This window comes from Triticum urartu, chromosome 6A, assembly GCF_056163025.1.
Source record: "Triticum urartu cultivar PI428250 chromosome 6A, HENAU_Tu73, whole genome shotgun sequence".
NCBI classification, from domain to species: Eukaryota; Viridiplantae; Streptophyta; class Magnoliopsida; order Poales; family Poaceae; genus Triticum; species Triticum urartu.
In genome coordinates this window covers 558,910,488-558,933,648 of record NC_141878.1, presented here as the reverse complement: position 1 = coordinate 558,933,648, position 23,161 = coordinate 558,910,488, and the positions used below count along the sequence as shown (strand labels likewise).

Genomic DNA, 23,161 nt, shown 5'->3' with positions numbered 1-23,161 from the left:
CCGCCTCCCGCAGAGGGCGCGCTTCCACGCGCCTCGTTGCTGGAGGCACGGTCGGCCTGAGGACGGCCGGTTGTTCCACCAGTCGGCTCGACGTTTTCGCCGTCCTCCTCTTCGTCATCCTCGCCCTCGTCGCTGGAGGCAATCTCCTCCGCCGAGTCCTCGCCCACCGCCGGGTTCAGCCCGAACCACTCCTCCGGCTGAGCAACACCGTCATCATCGATTTTGGGTGCGAAAACGCTGATGTCGGTGCACTCGGCGATCGTCGAAGCTCGCTGGGCGATAGCCAGCCTCACCTCCTCCAGCTCCGCATCGGCCTCCATCCGCCAAGTGCGCAGCTGGTCCAGGCTCAGCCCTGGGTACCAAGCCCGAACGAACTCCAACGCCCGCCCGGCTCCGAGGCGGGCCGCCGACGCTTTCCAAGCCTCAAAGCGACCGACGGCGACTTCCAACCAGTCGGCAGTCCGGCTTGGGGTGCGGGGGATCGTCTCGCCGGGCCAGAGGGCGGCCAACACTTGCGCCCCGGCACGTTGGAGCCGGCGAAGCATCCGATGAGCCGACTGCAACCGCGCCTGGACAGCCAAGAGCTGCTCCTCAAGCGTCCGGTTCGCATCCGGCGCGATGTTGGCCCCCGCCTGACGATGCGCCTCGCGATGGGCCTCAATGCTTTGGGCGGCGAAGGCGGAGTAGCCCGGGAAGTAGTCTGTAAAAAACAACAAGCAGCAGCTCAAGATAAGCCAAAAACCCAGGCGGCAAGGGGCAGGGGAGGGCCGAGGAAGGCGGCTTACCATCGATCAAATCCTCGATCCGGCCGAAGCCTTCATCCAGGGCTCGCCGGGTTTCAGCCCAGCTCGCTGCCTCAGTCTCATACTCCGCCTTCAGGGCGGCTTCGCTATCCCGCGCCGCCTGCAGGGCCGCCCCGTGGCTCTTCTCCTGGTCGGCCAGCTTCTTGGCCAGGCGATCATGTTCCTGGACCAAGGCGGCGTACTCAGCGTCCTTGGTATGAAGGGCGGCTTTCGCTTCGCCGAGCTCCTTCCTCAAGTCGGCGTTGGCCCCTGAAGATAAAGAAAAACAAAAACCAATAAGGAAAGAGTCGTCAAGAAATATCCGACCCGACTGCGCAGCAGTCGGCCCGAATCTCGGGGACTACACCCAGTGGGTGCGCTGACGCGCCCCCACAGGAGACAGACAAGATCGAATACTTACTTCGGCTGTCGGCCAGGTCGTCGGTCCTCCGGCTCAACTCCCGAGCCTGGGAGTTGAAGGCGGCAGCACGAAGGTTGTGATATTCCTGAAAGTTCAGAAAAAAGCAAAGTAAGGTAGCCATCGAGAAAGATCTGACCCGACTGCGCAGCAGTCGGCCCGAATCTCAGGGACTACACCCAGTGGGTGCGCTGACGCGCCCCCACGGAAGAAATTAAGAAAGCAAAGCAGTCAAGAACGAAGGACTCACCCGGATGGTGGCTCGCGTCGACAAGAACTCCTGGGTGAACTGTTGCAGCAGGGCGGCCTGAGCTTGCAGCCGGCTCTGGACCCCTTGAGCCGCCACATTCAGCTCGCCAGTCCCCCCGCTGGGAGTCCACTCGGACGTGGCAGTGCTGGCCGCCTCCAGATCTTCCGCCGACTGGCCTGCGCCCGCGACTCGGCGCAACTCCGGTGGAGCGGCGCCTCCCCCTGCGCGCCGGCTCGTCGCCGGCTGCACCTCGAGGCCGGCTCTGTTCTCCGGCTCACCTCCGGTCGGCCTCTCTGGCGCCGCTGACGATTGGCCGCCTCGGCCCGCTCCGGTTGGCGCTGCCGGCGGCGCTCTCCTCCCGAAGGCCACGGGGTCCTCCCCCCTCTCCATCAGCGGCGGGTCTTGGACGATCTCCTCCGCCAGGGGCAATGGGGTGTCGGGGGCTACGGCTTGGAGAGGAATGGCGAGCAGCGGAGGCTGGTTGCGCGAGCTTTCCGCCTCCGTCTCCGCGGTAGCCGCCTCCGTCTGGGCCTTGCCTGCCGCGTCGGCCTGATCCCTCGCCGCCTGGGCGGCCGCCTTCTCCGCTGCCTCGCGCTCCTCCCACGCTTTGCGGGCGTTCCGCTCTGTGGCCTCCCTAAGATCGGCGCGGGGGTCCACGCGGCGGGAGCTCGAAGACCCTCCAGCCGGCCCCACGACGGAGCCGCCCGGACCCCGCTCAAGGGAAAGCGGCGCCCTGTCCAGCAAGCGAGAAAAAGTTAAGAAGAATATTCGAAGAAAAAGAGAATGATGAAGGGCATGCGACCAGGCAACCGGCGACTTACGCTGAAACAGCCTGAGGCTGCTTCACCGCCTTGCGAAAGCGGGCCACCTTCGCGGCCGCCTCATCTCGTTTGGTCGCCGCGGTGGAGGGCTTGGACTTCTTCGGCCGACTGCCGAAGAGGCCTGAAGCGGCCCGGCGCTTCTGCGCACCGCCGGCGGCCGGTGCGATGGACGAGCCCGCGCCCTGATAGTCGGCCGCCGGCTGGCGACGCGGGGCGACTTCGGCTTCAACATCGTCCGGCCAGTCCTCGAAGCTCGCGGTGAACCTTGAGCCTCCGGGCTCGGCGTTGTCCCCCACGACGGCGTCTTCCATGGCGGCCGCCCCCAAGTCCGGGTCGTCAACGTCGTCCACCGTGCGGTCGGGGACATACTGGCGTTCAATCCCTGCCGCCCCGGCCAGCGGCACGAGAAGAGGGTTCTGCTCAAAAGAACCGACTGGTCAGAGGCCGGCCGTCATGAAGCCGGCTGACGACAAAAAGAAGATAGAGAGAGAAGCTTACCACGGGCGGAGGATTGGCATGAGAATACGGCGCCTTGCCGTATTGCCAGTTCCCGACGAGCTTGCAGTTGGCGATGTAATTAACCATGAGCGCCACCTCCGCGTGGGGCATTTCCCATGTGCTCAGCCGGCTTGGGTCGAAGCGGCCGCTCATCTGACACATCATATGGGGCCGGCTTTGGAGAGGAAGGATCCGGCGCTCCACGAAGGCGGCCACCAAGTCGGCCCCGCGCAGGCCTTCCGACTGGATCATCACCCGAAGCCGGGAGACGGCGGCGTTCCTGGCTGGAGACAGTGACCGGGACCGGAAACTCCACGAGGGCTGCCTCCCAGCCGGCGGGCCGGCTACGTAAGCCGGCAGGTTGATGTAGTCTCCTTGCTCGGCGACGTTCTTCACGTAGAAATATGATCTCTGCCAGACCTTCACCGACTGGATTAGGGGGATGGACGGGAACGGATTGTTCTCCCTCGCCCTCCTCATGGCGATGAAGGCCCCGCAGGGTGCGGGCACGCCGGCGACGACGGTGACGAGTTTGCTCTGGAAGAACTCTCCCAGAGCTCCAGCGTGGGGAGCAGCCCCAAGAAGCCTTCGTAGAGGAAGACGAAGGCCGACAGCAGCATCACCGCATTGGGCGTGAGGTGATGCGGCTGGAGGTTGTAGAACTCGAGGAAGGAGCGCAGAAATCCGCTCGCCGGAAGGCCGAAGCCGCGCAGGCAGTGCGAGCGGAAGACGACCCGCTCGCCCTCCTCCGGCGCCGGCGAGATCTCCGTCTCCGGCGCCAGGCGGACCTGCACGAGGTTGGCGCCGGGAAGGCGCCGAGTCTGGCCGAGGAACTCCACATGGTCTTCATGGACGTTGGAGCCGTCCCACGAGCTTGACAACGCCATGGGAGCGAGGCGATGTAGAGACGCGGCGGCGCTGAGACGGGAAGCTGCGACGGCAGCGAGAGGAAGAAACGAGGATTAGGAGGGGCGGAGCGGGAGAGAGCGTGCGAACCTCTGTCGCTCTCCCTCCTCCCCCTACTTATAGGCTAGCGTGGCGGAGCCGAGGAGGCGTGGCGTGGGGAAGCGTGGGGATCGATCGTGCCCACTCCCTACGTCCCGCGATCATTGAGCCTTAACGGCGAAACAAAACTGCCTCGAGAAGGCGAGCGGCCCCTGTGGGCCACGGAAGATCCGCGCCCGGACCAAGGCTCGCGAGTGGCGAGCCCGGGCCTGCGGCGGCGTCCCGTCGCGCGCGTGCGCTCGCAGGATCTCGCTGCCACGTGGCCACGGGAGGGCCCGTGGTCAGCACGCAGGTCCCCCCTCCTCCCGCCTACAAGACGCGGGGCTCTCTGAAGTCGGCATACGCCCGCAAAGCCGGCTCTTCAGGATGGGAAGCTGACCAAGCTTCTCGCTCCCCTGCTCGCCTCGGAGCTCGATCAGCTTCGGGGACTACTGTCGGAGTAAATAGGCATGGGTAGCCTAGCCGGCTTCCCCTAGCCCTTCTGAAAAATTACGAGCCCGTCCGGCTCTCAAGAATCCAAGACATGGAGCCGCCTTCCCCTTGCTGGTTGCCACCCAGGGCGGCTTCCGGAAGGCGGTCCGACTTTAGCCCTCATGAGAAGGCCGACTCCAAGAAGCCGGCCATGAGAAGGCCGACTCCAAGAAGCCGGCTCCCATAAAGCGGTCGAGACCGTACCCTCAAAGTTTGCACCCACCTAACGGCGGTGCAATGGGGCGTGGCTACAGTGAAGCCTGCCACCCCCGAATACCGGAGCACGCCTGGCACAGTGCGCCGTACGGGGTAGGCATGACCCATCCGGCGCGGCACTGTTGCCATGTTGACCTTGGCGTCACCCACGGCGGGCCGCCAGCGTGGCCCACGGACGGTGGGCCCCTTCGAGCAGAGAGACGCCCGAAGGCGGCCACGCCTCCAACCAGTCGGCCCAATACGGGGCCGGCTCCCTGCAGCCGGCTCGCTTCCCCCCTCGAAGGAGACGCCCCATTAAGGAGACAAGACGCGGTAAGGCTACAGCGATCGCCCGCCGGACGGTGGCACTGTAGCCACGCTTACCTCGACGAAACCCTCGTCATCAGGTTGAGGCAACAGTACCCAACCACCGACGAGACCCTTGGCAGTGGGGCCTGCCTGTTGCCAAGGAGTTGGCAGCCGGCGGGACCCACCGGCCGGCGGGCCCCAGCAGTCGGCGCAGAAGCCGGCAAGCGCAGTCACAGACGGCTGGGCCCCGCGCCCAGTCGGATTACCATTGTACCCCTGGGGTAGGCCTATATAAACCCCCCAGGGCACCCATGCAAAAGGTTCGACCCCCAGCTAGTTCTAGGCACCCCGCAAGGAGAAGAAGCAGGCTAGCCGTGCCCTTCTTCCTCCTCCCACCAAAACAGCTCGAGGAGCATTGTGTAGCTACTTGTTCATCTAGTGATCATGCGAAGACCCCGCAGAGCAGCAGTAGGGGTGTTATCTCCACGGAGAGCCCCGAAGCTGGGTAAGATTCGCCGGCGTGCATGTCTTCGCCTTATCCCGTTTCCAGGCACCGGCGATGTCTTACTGGCTCCTACAATGATAAGCCACCCGTTGGCATATGTCGCCCCTACCACCCGACAGTGATGACCAGTGAGCCATGTCACCAAGATGAGTAGTGCTAAAAAATGAAGTCGACCACTCAAGTATCCCTGTCTCCCTGAGCGCTTCTCAGCCGTTCGATGGGAGGCGTCTCCGTCCGCAACAGTCATCCCCGCGATTCGAGAACCGTCGGCGCGGGCCCCACACACTCCTCTCAACTCAAGCAACCCGAGAATGCCCGCCTCCTCCAGGCTCTGCGCTTACGCCACGTGCTCCCTCGCGGCCTCCCCCGTCCCCACCCCCCCTTCCCCACCCCTTCGCTGCCGCCGCCGCCGCCACCACCGCCGACTCGCCTCCTCCATGGGCCAGTCCGCGAGCTCGCCCTCGGGCAGCGGCCGCAGCCGCGGCGACTCTCGCTGGCCGGCGCTCCGGCTCGATCTAGGGTTGCCGCCCGGCCGCAAGCAGAGGCCGGCAGGCGAGAGGCTGAATTTGGGGGACCGGCTGCGCCGCGCGCTGTCGCGGCCGTCGCCCCGGAACACGGAGGTGGAGATTGAGGCCGAGGAGGAGGGGCGGGACGCTGGAAGCCGCGTGGAGGTGGAGGCCGGCGGCGCGGACGCCGATCACCTCGTCGTCATGGTTAACGGCCTCTACGGAAGGTGGGTGGAAGATACCCTCTCGCCTCTATTTTATTCGCGATGGCCACTAGTTTGTATAATAAGTTATTAACTGAGTTGTGGCTTTGAATAGTTCGGCGGATTGGAGGTTTGCAGCAGAGCAGTTCGTGAAGAGGCTGCCGGGGAAAGTCTATGTGCATCGTGAGTCTATACTAGTGGCCATCGATTTGCTTGCTATGGATATGCGCATTACCACGATTGACATATATGACTTCAAATTCTGTTGATTTGTCGAAATTTTGGGATGAATTGGACCTTTTTAGTTTGGAGCTAGAAAGGTAAGTAGGTGTTACTGTAAAATCATGGCTAAATTTTCCTATTCAGTTTACCTGTAAAGGCATGACCAGCAGCAAATGCACCAACACTTCGGAGTTCAGATGTTCCAGGACTTGCCTTCAGCTGAATGTTTGATTGTTGTTTTGAAAATATAGAAAGAAGTATTACACTGGTAGGACGTAACTGAGCACCCAGCCACTGCAGATATAACTGCAATTATCTCTTTCCGATTAATACCTTTAATAATAATATAATTTGCCCTTTCCCGTGTCAGCTATATGATTAATTGACCGTTGACATGTCTGCGTCATGATGCACACTACTTTCTGGTAGAACTTGATACACGTCTTATATAATTTATCTGAGCAGGTAGTGAGTGCAATCATTCAAAGTTAACATACGATGGAGTTGATATAATGGGCGAAAGACTGGCTGAAGAGGTATCATCATTATCGACTTTGGCAGTATTCTAGTAGTTCTAGTCACTGCTAAAATATGCATGGTGTACTTAGAAGGAGACGCAGAATGATGGAAATAACAGATCAAGCTGAATTTTTTTATCCAGGTACACCAAGTTGTCCAGAGAAAAAGAAATTTGCGGAAAATCTCTGTTGTTGCTCATTCACTTGGTGGATTGATTTCAAGATATGCAATTGGAAGACTCTATGAAGAATCAACAAGCGAAGAGCCATGCCTTAATATGGAGAAGCATTCTGACCAAGAAAGTATGTACAGAGGCGGTAAAATAGCTGGCTTAGAACCAATGAACTTTATTGCGTCAGCTACACCACACCTGGGCTCCAGGTGGAATAAACAAGTAAGATTCAGGGCTATCTTGTGCGTAGTACTGGGGTACTAATACCATTCTATCAGTGGGAGGCCAAATATACGTTTGCTAGTAAACTTATCAATCACCATACCTTCTTTCCAACACTTAGGCAGTGATTAGATTTTGCTTCTGGCATTTCTATCGGCTCTTCTGATATTATTTCTACAAGTCCAAGACTCTTGCATTTGTCATATCACCTTGCTATTTAAAATGGACAAATAGCTCATGAACACAAGTGCATGTTAAATCTCATTCTTGCTCCAATTAAACTGGAGCCTTGAACTAGTGAGTGTGGATCCACTTGGTAAGGAGCTAGAAGTATTATTTTCCTTGAACGAAGTAGCCTAATTTTCTAAATAAAGGCATCATTGCTCACTTATAATTCCTACAATACCCACTTATTGTTTATACTAAAAGAGTTCATTTCCCTGCCATAGACTGATGCTACATATCTTTTATGGTTTCCTCCTTCCAAAAAGTTTCTGCCACTCCGAGTTTAATGTTCCATTGTGTATTTGTGTTTGTCCCTGAACTCAATTGGGAACAAAATGTCTTAATAAGGACAGAAAATGGTATTCATATCTGACATTTTTGTTCTCCACAGCTGCCCTTCCTTTTTGGTGTTCCACTTTTGGAACAAACCGCTGCAGAAACTGCACATCTTATAGTTGGGAGAACGGGTAAACACTTGTTCCTCTCGGACAGGGACGATGGGAAGCCTCCACTTCTCGTGCGAATGGTTGAAGACGGCGATGATGGGAAATTCATGTACCAACTCATGATTTGCAGAAATTGATATTGATACTTTCCCACCTGTTTTGCTGCAATGTCACTTGCTTAGACCTTGTTATTATGCAGGTCAGCTTTGCGCTCTTTTAAGCGCCGTGTTGCGTATGCAAATATAACATATGACCGTATCCAATAGATGTTACAAACTAAACCTTTTATATAATTTATGTATTGTACTCCCTCCATTTCTGTATACAAGGCTACATATTTTTATGTCTAACTTTGACAAATAATTTTATCAACAAAAAGTGAGTTATATGCCACAAAAAGTATGTCATTGAATGCACATTTGAAAAAAAACTTTCTGATGATTTTTTTATTACATATAACCCATATTTTGTTGACCAAAATTATAAGTCAAAGTTTGACACAAAAAACGAAGTGACCTTGCATATAGAAATGGAGGGTGTAACAATTTTTGATTTGTTGTTTGAGAATCAAAACTCCTGATGCCAGTGCCCTTAACTTCGAAAAAGACATAGTTGGTTGGAGCACATCGTCGATTCGTCGTCAACATGAGTTACCGAAAGTAAGCGAGAACTTCACCTCTTTAATTTTTCAAGAAATATTACAATCTTTCTCTGTCCCTAAAATTTTAACCATCTGCCCTGACTCTTGTTGTAGCTTGAGTTAGAAGCAAATAATGAGAAGTACCCGCATGTTATCCATGTCGATACTGCTAACTCAGAGGGCACTCAGCAAGAGGATTCTGTAGACACTTCACTCACGGATAGCCCTGAAGGTAACAATCATTGCAATTTATGTGCTGTGGTGTTTTAAGCTTGGCTGTGTTCTTTTAATAAAGCTGGGATAGAGTTCCTGCAAAATTTGAGTGAATGCTTTAGATAAAGCTCCAAACCAAGAAGCTGTCGATTTTTAGAGGTTCTAAAACAGTAAAACCCACCTGCCATAAGTAGGTTCAGAACCTTAGAAATTCGAAAATACTGATCAGAGACTCGGAGTATGGCATGCACTGTATATACTGTCCTTTTTAATGATTTTCTGCTACTGGTTTTCCACTTTGACATTCAACATTATTATTGCAGAGGAGATGATCCGTGGCCTTACACAAGTGACCTGGGAACGGGTCGATGTATGCTTTCATGAGAGCCGGCTAAAATACAATGCGCATTACAATATCCAGGTAGGATTCAAGCCTTACTGTAGCTATGTACATCTTATTGCCCTCATGATAGTTGCGCTCGGTTTGACGGTTTAATTAATGTTGCATTTGCGTTCCAACAGAATTATTGTCTTTTGAACTAATTGGTACCTGTGGAATATGTGGGACGCCTTTTGCTGTTAGATATCATATATATAGTGGTGCATGGTTTGTGAATTCTACCTTTACAAATAGTGTCACTAAATTGCAAGAACCTTAAGACGTTCAACTGTGGACTGAACCCCGCAACCCCCACATGCAGGTCAGGACCCCAATGAACTTGGAGGGAGAAGATGTCATCTACCATATGATAGACAATTTTCTAGTCTAGGCTGTGGCCAGTGTCACCTATTATTTTCAATTGATTCTACTGGAAAACTAATTCATCTTCTATATGGCGGCATAACTACATTCAAGTTATAGATTATCAATTGATTTCCTGGCAGGCCAACATACATGTGGGAGCATACATACCAGCATGTGACCTCCTGAATTCATTGTCACTCCTATTGTAGACTTGAGTTGGGCCATAATACTGTAAATATTAGCCCAATGGTGTAAAGTAGTGCTGATTAGAAGCTTATATCTCCTGGAGATCTGGGTTGTACATTGGAATCTGTATATTGGGACAATGCTTGGTGCTAAAATGTTATGATATCTTCTGTTACTGGGTATGCAATTGCAGAGCATGTCCAGCTACTGAAGACCAACAGAGTCTTGTCTGCTGATAACGTCTGCTTTGTATCCGGAAAGGGAGGAGATGAGCAGAATCTGTGGCCATCCGCAAACTCAGCTGGAAATGGGAAACATTCCCTTTGTAAGAGCCGACCACATGCACTCAACAAGGCCATGCTTAATAATAGTCAATGGAGGTCAGAGAAGAGGAGCAGATTGCCTAAAACAGCTCCTCCCCTCCTGACCAACAGCTCCTCCCTTGGCAATCTTCCACGGCTCGAATGAAGTAACCTTGGGAGAGTTGCAGGAGAGCGTAGGCGTAGAGACATTAGGGAGGCGAGAGAGGAAGCTGGTCTGACCTGACCTGGCTGCGTGGGCGGGCGTGGCGGCGGGGATGGGCAAGTACGGCGACGGCGACGCCGGCGGCGGCGGGGGCAGCTACCCGCTGGTGGCGGTGTGCATCGACAAGGACAAGAACAGCCAGAACGCGCTCAAGTACGCGACGGAGACGCTGGTGCACCGGGGCCAGTCCCTGGTGCTGGTCCACGTCAACACCCGCGGCAGCTCCGGCGGCGTGGAGGACGCCGCCGGGTACAAGCAGCCGACGGACCCGCAGATGAAGGACCTCTTCCTCCCCTTCCGCTGCTTCTGCACCCGCAAGGACATCCAGTGCAAGGACGTGGTGCTGGACGACCACGACGTCGCCAAGTCCCTCGTCGAGTTCGCCGCCCACGCCGCCGTCGAGCGCCTCGTCCTCGGCGCCAACACCCGCAGCAGCTTCGTCCGCTTCAAGGCCGACGTCCCCAACAGCGTCTGCAAGACCGCCCCCGACTTCACCAGCGTCTACGTCGTCAACAAGGGCGGCAAGGTCACCTCCGTGCGCCAGGCCATCCGCCCCGCCCCCTCCGTCTCGCCGCTCCGCACCATGATCCAGGGCGGCGGCGGTGCCGCCAACGCCAAGCCGCCCGAGCCGCAGCAGCTGGCCGCGGCGCCCGCGGCCGCGCAGAAGTGGGCGGCGCCGACGCCTCCTCAGGCCACGCGAGCCGACTCCACCGTCACGCCCACGCTGCAGCCGCAAGAGAACTTCATCATGTAAGTTCTCTTTCTGTGCTCTGCTCGCTCGCTGGTTCATGCATGGACAGACGGACGGACGGACAGGTGGCTTGATCGATCATGGTTACGTACGTGGCAGGTCTCCGTTCTCGAGGGGCCCGACGACGACGTCAGCGAGGAAGTTCCCGGACTTCTCGCAGACGGAGTCGTCCGACATATCCTTCATCGGGGCCCCGACCCAGCGGCGGAGCGTGGACCGGAGCGGCGGAGCGTCGTACCCGCCGCGGCTGTCCACCGGGTCGGACACCTACGAGCACAACAGCTTCGAGGCGCCGCGCTCGGGGTGGGGTCTTGACACCTTCGGCAGCGAGAGCACCTCCAACTCCCATACCAGCGTCTCCTCCTCCCTCCCCGCGGTACCTCCATCATGCACGATCGACATGCATGCCTGCCATTAATCTTTCTTTGCTGCAAATCTCAATGCATGCATGGATGTACGTAGGAGGACATGGAGGCGGAGATGCGGCGGCTCCGGCTGGAGCTGAAGCAGACCATGGACATGTACAGCACGGCGTGCAAGGAGGCGCTCACCGCCAAGCAGAAGGCCACGGAGCTGCAGCGCTGGAAGGAGGAGGAGCAGCGGTCGCAGGACGGCCGGCTGACGGAGGAGACGGCGCTGGCGCTCATCGAGCAGGAGAAGGCCAAGGCGCGGGCGGCCATCGAGGCGGCCGAGGCGTCGCAGCGCCTGGCGGAGCTGGAGGCCCAGAAGCGGATCGCCGCGGAGAGGAGGGCGCTCAAGGACGGCGCCGGCGGCTCGTCGGCGAGGTACCGCCGGTACACCATCGAGGAGATCGAGATCGGCACCGACCACTTCGCCGACGGGCTCAAGGTGGGCGAAGGCGGCTACGGCCCGGTGTACAAGGGGCAGCTGGACCACACCCCCGTGGCCATCAAGGTGCTCCGGCCGGACGCCGCGCAGGGCAAGGCGCAGTTCCAGCAGGAGGTGGAGGTGCTCAGCTGCATCCGCCACCCCAACATGGTGCTCCTCCTCGGCGCCTGCCCGGAGTACGGCTGCCTGGTGTACGAGTACATGGCCATGGGCAGCCTGGACGACTGCCTCTTCCGGCGCGGCGGCGGCGGGCCGGTGCTCCCCTGGCAGCACCGGTTCCGCATCGCGGCCGAGATCGCCACGGCCCTGCTCTTCCTCCACCAGGCCAAGCCGGAGCCGCTGGTCCACCGCGACCTGAAGCCGGGCAACATCCTCCTGGACCGCAACTACGTGAGCAAGATCAGCGACGTGGGCCTCGCCCGGCTGGTGCCGCCGTCGGTGGCGGACACGGTGACGCAGTGCCACATGACGAGCGCGGCGGGCACCTTCTGCTACATCGACCCGGAGTACCAGCAGACGGGGATGCTGGGCGTCAAGTCGGACGTCTACTCGCTGGGCGTGATGCTGCTGCAGATCATCACGGCGCGGCCGCCCATGGGGCTGACGCACCACGTGGCGCGCGCGCTGGACCACGGCACCATCGCCGACCTGCTCGACCCGGCGGTGCACGACTGGCCGGTCGACGAGGCGCGGCGGTTCGCGGAGATGTCGCTGCGGTGCTGCGAGCTCCGGCGCAAGGACCGGCCCGACCTGGCCACGGGCGTGCTCCCGGAGCTCAACCGGCTGCGCGCGCTCGGCGAGGACAACATGCAGTTCTGCAACCCGATGATGGGCGGCGGCGGCGGCCTGCGGACCGGCATGACCAGCTCCGCCTACATGAGCAACTCCTCCATGTCGCAGTCACGGCAGCAGGGGCCCGTAAGAAAACCAGCACGATCGATCATCCACCATTTCTCATCCTCCTTGTTGCGCTACACTGACACGGGTAAATCATGTGCATGCATGCATGCAGGATGCGATGAGCGATCCGTTCGCGAGGTCGCAGTACGGCGGCGGGAGCACGAGAAGGCCCAACTACAACTGAGCAAAGTCGCGTCGTGATTGCTGCGCTGTGCTTCTCAAGTTCTCAGATCATTAGGCCCAAGAGCGGAGTGTTTCGAAGGTTCATCATTTGCAAGCAGACTGTAATTCTTCGCCCGTACCTAATACGTACTTGGTCGTGGTTTCTTAATGTCGTCGGTCGGTAGCCACCCGTCGTGCATGCGCTCCTTGTTGTAAATTTTGTAAAATGTACTGTACTATACTGGTGAAAGCAATCGTGTGTAAAACGTAGCGAAGATTTCTTGATCCAGCTCTTGTTTTAAACCACTGTTTCTTGCCCTGTGATTCTCTTACCGGACTTGTGGCGCAAACAGCGAACCTAACAGCATGCATGCATGACTCCTTCAGAAAAGAACAGTCGACTGCCACTCTGAAGTCTGAACTATACTGCAATCAATCTCAGAGAGTACAGAAGGATTGATTAGAGGATCTCCAACAGACCCCAAAACGCTCCACATGTCCGGGTGGACCCCTGGACACTGTTCGGATGAAATGACGCATCCCAACCGACCTTTATACACAGCCCATATGTCTCGGGTTGTTCGGCACCCCTTCAAACCTAGCCCATCCATATGGCAGATTTGGAGCTGCCCAGATGCGTTGACATGTCAGATCCAACATGTCAGACTTACCCTAAATCCTTCAAAATGTAGAGCGCATTGAAGAGGAGCTGCAAAATATACCTTATAGATTTATCAAGGAGCTGGGTATAATAGATTACGACCGCCTTTTCTCATCTAAACTATCCCAACTACAACGAAATATATGGAACTGTTTTGGTTTCGTTGAAGGAATGTGGATTTCAGGCAACAATAATATAGTACAATGGCCAGCAGAGGAATTCAGAAACTTGAATTGTCTTCAACGTCTAGACTTGTTTGGCTGTCCCAACTTAACCGGCTCACTTCCATCAACAGTATCTGTCGGCGTTCTAGGAACAGAGGTCCCCAGACTTGCCTGCCTGCGGCCTGCGGCGTGGCTCAAAGGAGGGCCCAGCACGGCCCATCTTCACCAACACAAATCCAATACCCTCGCGAGGGGCCAAGCCTCGCGAAGCGGACGACGCGAAACTTCCTCGGGCACGGCCTCGTCAGGCTGGCTCACGAGGAGGCGGAGAGATCAAGGCGGGGTACCTCACGAGGTGCCCATGACGCAAGCCATGACAACTCAGGGCGCCAGGCGGGTGCCAGCCCGCGCAGCGTCCTCCTTTCCTCTTTGGTGCAAAGGGGGCAAGCGCAGCCGCGGAGTACCGAGGCATCAGGCAAAGGTTACCATTTTGGTGCAACGAGACCAAGACCAGGAGGACTACGAGACGGAGGTCATCGTGGAGCCCAAGACGGCGTCATCACCAGAGCTTTGCGCAGGCGAAGACTACTTTTGTCAGGATAGTTGATACTTGCTGTCCCCCTTCAAATTAGCCCGCCATTGTTGGCTCCCTTCCCGCTCAATATTTGGGAAGAGGACCAGGGCCTCTATAAATAGGACTAGCCACCCACACAGCAAAGGGGGTTCCGGTTCGGTCGATCGAGAGAGAGAGAGAAAGGTGGCTGAACTCCTCCCAGCAGTTCATCGCCTCAGCCAAGAACAGACCCTCGCGAGGCTGTTCTTCCTTGTATTGTTCATCATCAGCCCAAGAGGCAATCCACGCACCACACACTAGAGTAGGGTATTACACCACAACGGTGGCCCGAACCAGTATAAACCTTGTGTCTCTTGTGTTGTTCTTTCCTTAGTTTTAGATCCTAACACGGCGGGGGGGGGGGTGCAGGAAGGTAGGAGGCGAAATCTCCGCGCGCACCCCAGTGTTCGAACCTCAAGGGTCTGCCGGAACCCGAAATCCGACATTTGGACAGAATTCGTCTTCCACCGCCCCGTTCTCCTCCGACCGTCATGCTCATGTCTGACGCCCGTCGGGCCCGCGCGGAGTGCCGGGCTGCCCTCGCTTCCCGCGTCACCCAGACGGCCCCTGTCAGTGGGCATCCACGCTGTTCCCCGTCACCTGCCGTCAACGCTGCCACCGGCTCGGCGGGGGACGAGCGGCAAGCATCGTCCCAGCACCCGTTCGTGCGGCAAGACGGCCGCACCGCAACTCCCTCGCTCGCCCCAGCTGGATCTTCGTCCCGCAGGCTCCGCACGCCTATGGAGGCTCGGGTTGCACTCATCGCGGCAAACGAGCTCCTGCGCTACCGTCCCGTCGCCGAGCTCAGCCGCGCTGCAGGGGGCTCATCCGCGCCGTCCGTTCCGCTGCACCGCACCCCGCCCCGCGCGGGCGAAGAGGCTCCGGCGGCGCCCCGGCCACCTCCTCCTCAAGAAGACGCCATGGCTCCAAGGCGCATGGCCCCTAGGCGGAACCCGCTCCGTCAGGTGCCAGCGCAGCAAGAACAGAGCTGCCAAGAAGTCCCTCGCCCTCCAGAAGCTGCCCGGACGCTCCTTGCTCCCGCACGTCGCGACCATCCCCCTGCTCCAGCGCGTGGGGACATGCAAGACCAGGCTCTCCGTCACCTAAGGCCTCCCGTGGCCACAGCAGGCTGCCGCGCCTACACCACCGAACTACGCAGCATCGCGTGGCCCGGCAAGTTCAAACCAGACCTGCCTCCTCGCTACGACGACACGGCCGACCCTGCGGAATTCCTCCAGCTCTACAAGCTGGGCATCGAAGCTGCCAATGGAGACGAGAAGGTCATGGCGAACTGGTTTCCCATGGCGCTCAAGGACGGGGCCCGCACCTGGCTCATGAACCTGACTCCAGGCACAATCTCCTCCTGGGAATAGATGCGCACCCGCTTCATCGCCAACTTCCAAGGTACTCACGACCGGCCCCCCGCCGTGAGCGACATGCGCCGCATCAAGCAACAACCCGGGGAGACCCTGCAGAAGTACATCCAGCGCTTCAACAACGCACGCCTCAAGATCCCCAAGGTGACTGAGGAGGCCATCATCTCAGCTTTCTCCGACGGTGTGTGCGACGTCAAGATGAAGGAGGAGCTGGCGATGCATGAAGACCTGTGCACTTCCTTGGAGCTGTTTAACTTGGCAAACAAGTGCGCCAGGGCTGAGGAGGGGCGTCTCTCCCTCCTCAAGCTGCCTGCCGCAGACCCAGAAGAGAAGAAGCTCAAGGCCAAGGATGTGAAGCGCAAGGGGGCTGCAGTGCTCGCGGCAGAACCAGACACCAAGCGGGGCAGAGATCAGCCCGAACCTCCCAAGGGCAGCCGGTACTGTGTGTACCACGACCTCCACACCCACAACACCAACGAATGCCAAGAACTACGAGCCGTGCGTGAAGGAAGGATCGGCCGTCGCCCCGACCGCGGTGACCGGGGCTACGGTCGAGGAGGAGGAAGAAACGCAGGACGCTGGGAAAACCGTGGGCCGCGCCAAGGGTGGCGCGACCAACCTCGCGAGGATCGCTGGCAAGACCCGCCTCGCGAGAGAGGATGGAGGGATCAGCCTCGCGAGGGAGACTGGAGGGATCAGCCTCGCGAGGATCGCCCGCAAGGCAACGCGGGTCTTCCACCGCTGCCGCCGCAGCCAAGGAGAAACGAGGACCGCCATCAGGACGAGGAGACTGGGGGCTTCCAGGAGCCGCGCACGATCGCCTGCATCCTGGGCGGAGCTCAAGCCCCAGCCTCTCAGCGCATCTTCAAGCAGTTCGCCTGCGAAGTGAACGCAGTACTCCCCCGACTCGAAGCCACACGCCCTCTCAAGTGGTCGGCGTGCGCCATCGCGTTCAGCTCAGCAGATCAGCTCAAGTGTGCGGCAACCGCCAGAGTCCTCCCGATGCTTTGTTCCCCAATCATCAGCAACGTGGTGGTCACCAAGACCCTCATCGATGGCGGGGCAGGGCTCAACGTCCTGTCCGTGGAGACGTTCAACAACCTCCAAGTTCCCTACAGCCAGCTTCAGCCAACCAAGCCCTTCTCCAGCATCACTGACGGCTCCACGGTCCCGATTGGGCAGGTCCGCCTCCCTGTCACCTTCGGGGCACGCGACAACTACCGCACCGAGCTCATCGACTTCGACGTCGCTCACATTCGCCTGCCGTACAATGCCATTCTTGGGTACCCAGCGCTGGCCAAGTTCATAGCCGTAACTCACCACGGCTACAACATCCTCAAGATGCCAGGAAGCGGCGGAGTCATCACGGTGCCCTGTGAAGAGAAGGACGCGGTGTGTTCCCTGGAACGAGCCTTTCAGGCCGCTTCACTGGAAGACCCGGATCGCGGAAGCAGGAGGCTTCCCGAGGCCGCCCCCAAGAACAAGAAGACATCGTCCGGCTCGACCACTCAGGAGGCAGGCCCCTCTGTGTTGGAAATATGCCCTAGAGGCAATAATAAAAGTATTATTATTATATTTCTTTGTTCATGATAATTGTCTTCATTCATGCTATAATTGTATTATCCGGAAATCGTAATACACGTGTGAATACATAGACCATAATATGTCCCTAGTAAGCCTCTAGTTGACTAGCTCGTTGATCAACAGATAGTCATGGTTTCCTGGCTATGGACATTGGATGTCATTGATAACGGGATCACATCATTAGGATAATGGTGTGATGGACAAGACCCAATCCTAAGCATAGCATGAGATCATGTAGTTCGTTTGCTAGAGCTTTTCCAATGTCAAGTATCTTTTCCTTTGACCATGAGATCGTGTAACTCCCGGATACCGTAGGAGTGCTTTGGGTGTACCAAACGTCACAACGTAACTGGGTGACTATAAAGGTGCACTACAGGTATCTCCGAAAGTGTCTGTTGGGTTGACACGGATCGAGACTGGGATTTGTCACTCCGTATGACGGAGAGGTATCACTGGGCCCACTCGGTAATGCATCATCATAATGAGCGCAAAGTGACCAAGTGTCTGGTCACGGGATCATGCATTACGGTACGAGTAAAGTGACTTGCCGGTAACGAGATTGAACAAGGTATTGGGATACCGACGATCGAATCTCGGGCAAGTAACATATCGATTGACAAAGAGAATTGCATACGGGGTTGATTGAATCCTCGACATCGTGGTTCATCCGATGAGATCATCGTGGAGCATGTGGGAGCCAACATGGGTATCCAGATCCCGCTGTTGGTTATTGACCGGAGAGTCGTCTCGGTCATGTCTGCATGTCTCCCGAACCCGTAGGGTCTACACACTTAAGGTTCGGTGACGCTAGGGTTGTGAAGATATGTATATGCTGTAACCCGAATGTTGTTCGGAGTCCCGGATGAGATCCCGGACGTCACGAGGAGTTCCGGAATGGTCCGGAGGTAAAGAATTATATATAGGAAGTGCTATTTCAGCCATCGGGACAAGTTTCGGGGTCACCGGTATTGTACCGGGACCACCGGAAGGGTCCACCGGGTGGGGCCACCTATCCCGGAGGGCCCCATGGGCTGAAGTGGGAAGGGACCCAGCCCAAAGTGGGCTGGGGCGCCACTCCCCTAAGGGCCCATGCGCCTAGGGTTGGGGGAAACCCTAAAGGGGGGCGCCCCCTTGCTTGGGGGGCAAGCCCCCCACCCCTTGGCCGCCGCCCCCTAGGAGATTGGATCTCCTAGGGCTGGCGCCCCCCCTCCTAGGCACCCCTATATATAGTGGGGGAGAGGGAGGACTTCAGACCTCAGCCTTTGGCGCCTCCCTCTCCCCTGTTACATCTCTCTCTCGTAGTATAGGCGAAGCCCTGCTACTGTGACGCCCTGCATCCACCACCACGCCGTCGTGCTGCTGGATCTTCATCAACTTCTCCTTTCCCCTTGCTGGATCAAGAAGAAGGAGACGTTACGTTGACCGTACGTGTGTTGAACGCGGAGGTGCCGTCCGTTCGGTGCTAGGATCTCCGGTGATTTGGATCACGTCGTGTTCGACTACATCATCCCCGTTCTTTGAACGCTTCCGCTCGCGATCTACAAAGGTATGTAGATGCATCCGATTACTCGTTGCTAGATGAACTCATAGATGGATCTTGGTGAAGCCGTAGAAATTTTTTTGTTTTCTGCAACGTTCCCCAACACTCTGGGCCCGCGCCTGCCCAGGGGGAGCCTCCCTCCTCGCATAGGAAAGCGCGTCCGGCGCCCTCCTCAGGCAGGGCTCGGGGCTCTCCCCTGGAGGGCCACCGACCTAGCCAGGGTCACGAGGGAGGCGCTTGGGCACCACATGGAGGCGTGTTTTGAAGCACGTTTCCCTCAAGAAGGAGCAAGGCAAGAAGATCCAGACCCACAGGAGTTTGTCAGCAAGGCCATTCAAGGGCTACAGGAGTCAAGAGTCATGAGAGGCGCCCGCCGCCTACCAGCAGTGGCCCCCCATCCAGGCGAGGATGGTGGGCTGCGCGTCTGCATCGACCTACCAGGGCTCAACCGAGTCGTCTCTCTGGAGCGCCTCTGGCCCTCGCGAGTAGGGCGCTGCAGAGGTCCACCCCACAGCTATGTTCGCATGCCTTACGGCTTGCCGAACACGGCTGACGCGTACCAGCGCCTCATGAGGGGCATCACGGAGGCACAAGAGGCCAGGCAGTCTGCAGCCCTAGCAGAGATGGAGATGGCCCGCGAGGAGTCGCCAGCACCTCCGGAGCCTCCCGAGGCCCCTGGGCCTGGGGGCTCGTGAGGATCGGCTCCCGCAGCCCCCCGAGCCCGCTACACCAACACTCCTTCGTCCTCAACATCATCAGGTGACATCTTTCAAGTTTTACTTCCAGCTGGGAGCGCCCCCAGGGCTGCATTATCCCCAGGCCGCGTGGGTCCGTCCCTGCGGCGTGTATCCCTTTATTCCATGTTGTTAGCTTACCTTGTTGGGGGCGTCCCTCGGGCTGCATGATCCCCAAGCCGCTCGGGCCAGGCCTAGTGGCATGTATCTCATTTGCGTTTATTTTCGATCATGCGTTAGACCCACCATGCTTGATTATTCGATGTCGGTCCACGGCACCTCTTCTCCTCCATGCCGACCACTTGCACGTTAAAGGGGGGGCACCTGAGCATCGCGACTCAGGGCTTTTACTGGCTCTCCAGCCCTCACCCTCTGCCCTTGTCCATGGCATCGCGACCTGGCATACCAGCGACGGCTGAGACCAGCTCGAGGGTCGGGACCCGAGGACGTAGAGTGCCGACATCTAACCAAATTTGCAGGGACACATCACAAGATAAGGCCCAGTGCCAGGCGCAACCCGCCTAGAGGTATGGCCCCGTGAGTCCCGCGCTGGCTCACGGGTGCCCAGATACACCTCGCCAGGCCCTACCGTGCCAGCCACGTGTCAGGGCGGGGCTGTACACGCCCCGGGGGCTCCTCCCGAAGGGGGGCCCCCTCCCACGTACCAGTGGAAGCACCATGCTCCGCACTGGCTGATGACACTGCCGAGGAGCGGCTATGCCCGTACACATACGGTAGCACTATGCTCCGCGCTGGTGATAAACAACTGAGGGTGGTCCCCGGGCCGCATCAACCTCAGGGAGCCCAGAGCTCAGTGTCTAGCCTCATCGTAACGCCTCCCCTCGGGAGTGCCGCGCGAGGGGGCTGGGCACGGGGGCTGCGCCTGGGTCACACCCGGACGCACGCCGCCCGGCCAGGTCCCCCCGAGCCTGGTTCGTCGCGCGTCTCTCCCCGAGCGGAGCCAAGGTACGAAGGCCGTTTGAGCGTCAAGGGGGACTCCTGAGCATCGCGACTCAGGAGCCTAACTGGTCACGTAGCCCCTCACTCCGTGGCCCCGTCCTGGTTTCCGGTCGGGACCATCGCTGGGTGAGGCACGCGTGCGGCCGAGCTCTGCAGACATAGAACGGTGGATCCACCCGCATCACACCTCCCTACTTGCTGTTCGTGCGCCAAGGGGGACTCCTGAGATCGCGATTCAGGAGCCTAACTTGTCACGTAGCCCCTCACTCCTTGGTCCCGTCCTGATTTTCGGTCGGGACTATTGCTGGGTGAGGTACGCGTGGGGCCGGGCTCTGCCGGCGTAGAACGTAAGCAAGTAGGAAGGAAAAGCGCTAATTTCAAGGAATCCAAAAGCAAATATTACAGTCCACACTGTTATTTCAATGCCAAACGCAAGTTTAAACGCCTCCCCGAGGCATGATACGTGTGCAGGAATTAAAAGCAGGACAGGAGCCACGACGGAGTCACTTGGCGGCGGGGGAGCAGCGCGGAGCGGGTTCGCCTCACGGAGTAGCGGGGTCGGCAGCGCCTTGCTCCGGCTTGGTGCTGAAGGCCCGGAACTTCCCCAGCAGAGCCTCCGCGCGACCCTTCACGGCCTCGGCAGCGGCAGCGGCACGCTCACCGCTCACTGGCTCCAGCAGGCTGTCGAGGTCGACACCGGGATCGCGAAGGTAGATGTGGGTGAGGACCCGCATCAGTGCTGCAGAAGACAGGACACGCGCCTCGGCCTCGGCCGTGGGGCCAAGGCCAAGGGCGACATCTTCAAGAGCGTGAACCAGGAAGGGAAGCAGCTTGGCGGGGCCGTCCTCGGCGCCGGCCAGCGGGCTCTCCAGGCCGCTGTCATAAAGCGTCCTCGGCGAGGAGCGAGCCTTCGCCTCCAACTCCGTGAAGGCCGCGCGGTCCTCGGCAAGAACCAGGGCCTTGCCGTTCAGCTCGGCCTTCCTCGCCCCCAACTCCTGCTCCAGCACGCCTAGGCGGTCATGGCGCTTCCTGAGCTTGGCCTCCCGGCCCTCGACGGCTGCCTCGCGAGCCTTCACGCCTTCTTCCTGCTCTTGGCAAAGGTGGACCTCTTCCGCGAGCCGATCCCGCATGCCTTGCAGCTCGTCCTCCAGCGCCTTGCAGCGACCGCGGACGTCGACCACCTCCCCCAAGGCTGCATCACGGGCAGCCTTCGCCTCCAGGACGGCCTGCTTCCCCTCGACGCATGTCGTCGAGGCCTGGACCAGCGCCGCCCGAATCAAGGCGTCGGAGCGAACCCATTCAGAAGCTGGCTCCAAACGCCCGGCCACCAAGCAGGGGTCGGCGCCAAGAAGATCCTGCCGCAGTCGGTCCAGCTCAGCAACAGCACGATCCAAAACGGCAGAAGGAGCCGGAGAGACAGTGGCCGGTGGAGTAGGAGGAGAAGGCGGCAGCGCAGCCGCAGCATCCTGAGGCGGAGTCTGCCGCGCCCCGACAGCTGTAGTGGCGGCGACAGGCAAGAGAACCTCGGGAGCCACTTGGGCTATGGGGGCTGAGCTCGCCCCAGCCGGCTCAGCCAGACCTCGCGAGGACGACCGGGCAGGAGAAGCATGTGCGTCGCGGTCACCTTCCTTCGCGGGCAGAAGCGCCGCCACAGATGGAACCTCGGGAGCTCCCTTCGGCTTCTTTGCTGCGGGCGCCAACCTATCCAAAGATGCAGACGTCAAGCCTTAGAAGCAGAGCAAGAGATAAAGACAAGAATCGAATGCTTACGGGTCGTCGCCAGTGAGCTCAAGCGGCCTCCGGCCAAATTTGAAGCCTGAAAGTCGGCTGGAAGGGTCGACCTCGGGAAGCTTGGAGGCAGAAGGTGCGTCTGCGGTTCGCCCCGGGGCCGGGGGAGACCCACGGGAGATCAGCCAGGTCCTATCCTTCTTCGGGATCGGGGGCGAGCTCCCGCCGTCCTGCTCGTCGTCGTCTATGTCGTCATCCTCGTCGTCATCATTCGGAGAGAGGCGGAGAACGCGGGACCTGCGCCGGGGGAGGGGAGCCCTCGACTCTCCGTCAGTCGCCTCGGAGTTAGGCCCCTTTCCGCGCTCCTCTCCCTCTTCCTCTTCGCTGGAGTCACCGGAGGGCACGTCCACCGGTTCCTCGGGAGCTTCCAGGGGCACTGGCCCATCCCCGTTAAAGACGGGCATGGACTTCACCACCTGCTCCCAGTCGTTGCGGAGGAACAAGGGCGTAGGAGCGCCCTCCAGCCTCGCCACATTGCCCCCGACTAGAGATTGGAGAACCGCAGCAAGGTCTCCGGCGGCCAAGGCCGCGGGGTTCGGACGGGGCCTCCACATTGGAAGCGAGTACTGCCGAAGCGGAGCCAGCCGGTGCTCCAGGAACTCCCTCAGCAGCGACGCGCCGGTCAGCTTCGCCGCCGCCATGTCGGCCGGCCTCAGATCCGCGTCCATCTTCTCCAACACCATCTTCGCGCGGGGATCCGTGAGCTCCGCTCGACCCCAGTCGCTGGAGCTCATGGGCTGCTCCGTGGGCAAGATCAGCCGAGGGTGGATGCGCCCAACATCCACCAAGATCCACTTACTCCTGAAGCCCTCAATCCTCTTCCCAGAGTTCGAGATGGCAATGGCGCCGCCGGACGCGACGAAGCTCGCGCACGCGGAAGCGGTCCCACGAGAGGTCCGGAAGTAGAAGTAGTGGCGCAGCAAGGCCACTGAGGGCTGCACCCCAACATGTGCTTCGCAATAATAAGCAAAGATTGCCAGGAGAAGGACGGAGTTGGGATG

General features: G+C 58.8%; 2 protein-coding genes across 2 annotated transcripts; both read left to right on the top strand.

Annotated features, from left to right (window-relative positions):
• Nucleotides 1-5,550: 5,550 nt before the first annotated feature.
• Nucleotides 5,551-9,735, top strand: LOC147966313 (uncharacterized). The gene is made up of 10 exons (XM_087528805.1): nt 5,551-5,987; nt 6,079-6,146; nt 6,651-6,721; nt 6,847-7,098; nt 7,715-7,878; nt 7,969-8,024; nt 8,376-8,428; nt 8,524-8,641; nt 8,946-9,043; nt 9,324-9,735. The coding sequence occupies exons 1-10, from the start codon at nt 5,566-5,568 to the stop codon at nt 9,390-9,392; spliced, it is 1,371 nt and encodes a 456-aa protein (XP_087384931.1). The 5' UTR covers nt 5,551-5,565; the 3' UTR covers nt 9,393-9,735.
• Nucleotides 9,736-9,929: 194 nt separating this feature from the next.
• On the top strand, nt 9,930-13,025 carry LOC125524188 (U-box domain-containing protein 52-like). Its single transcript, XM_087528804.1, has 4 exons — nt 9,930-10,828; nt 10,929-11,205; nt 11,292-12,596; nt 12,691-13,025. The coding sequence occupies exons 1-4, from the start codon at nt 10,131-10,133 to the stop codon at nt 12,760-12,762; spliced, it is 2,352 nt and encodes a 783-aa protein (XP_087384930.1). The 5' UTR covers nt 9,930-10,130; the 3' UTR covers nt 12,763-13,025.
• Nucleotides 13,026-23,161: the final 10,136 nt, after the last annotated feature.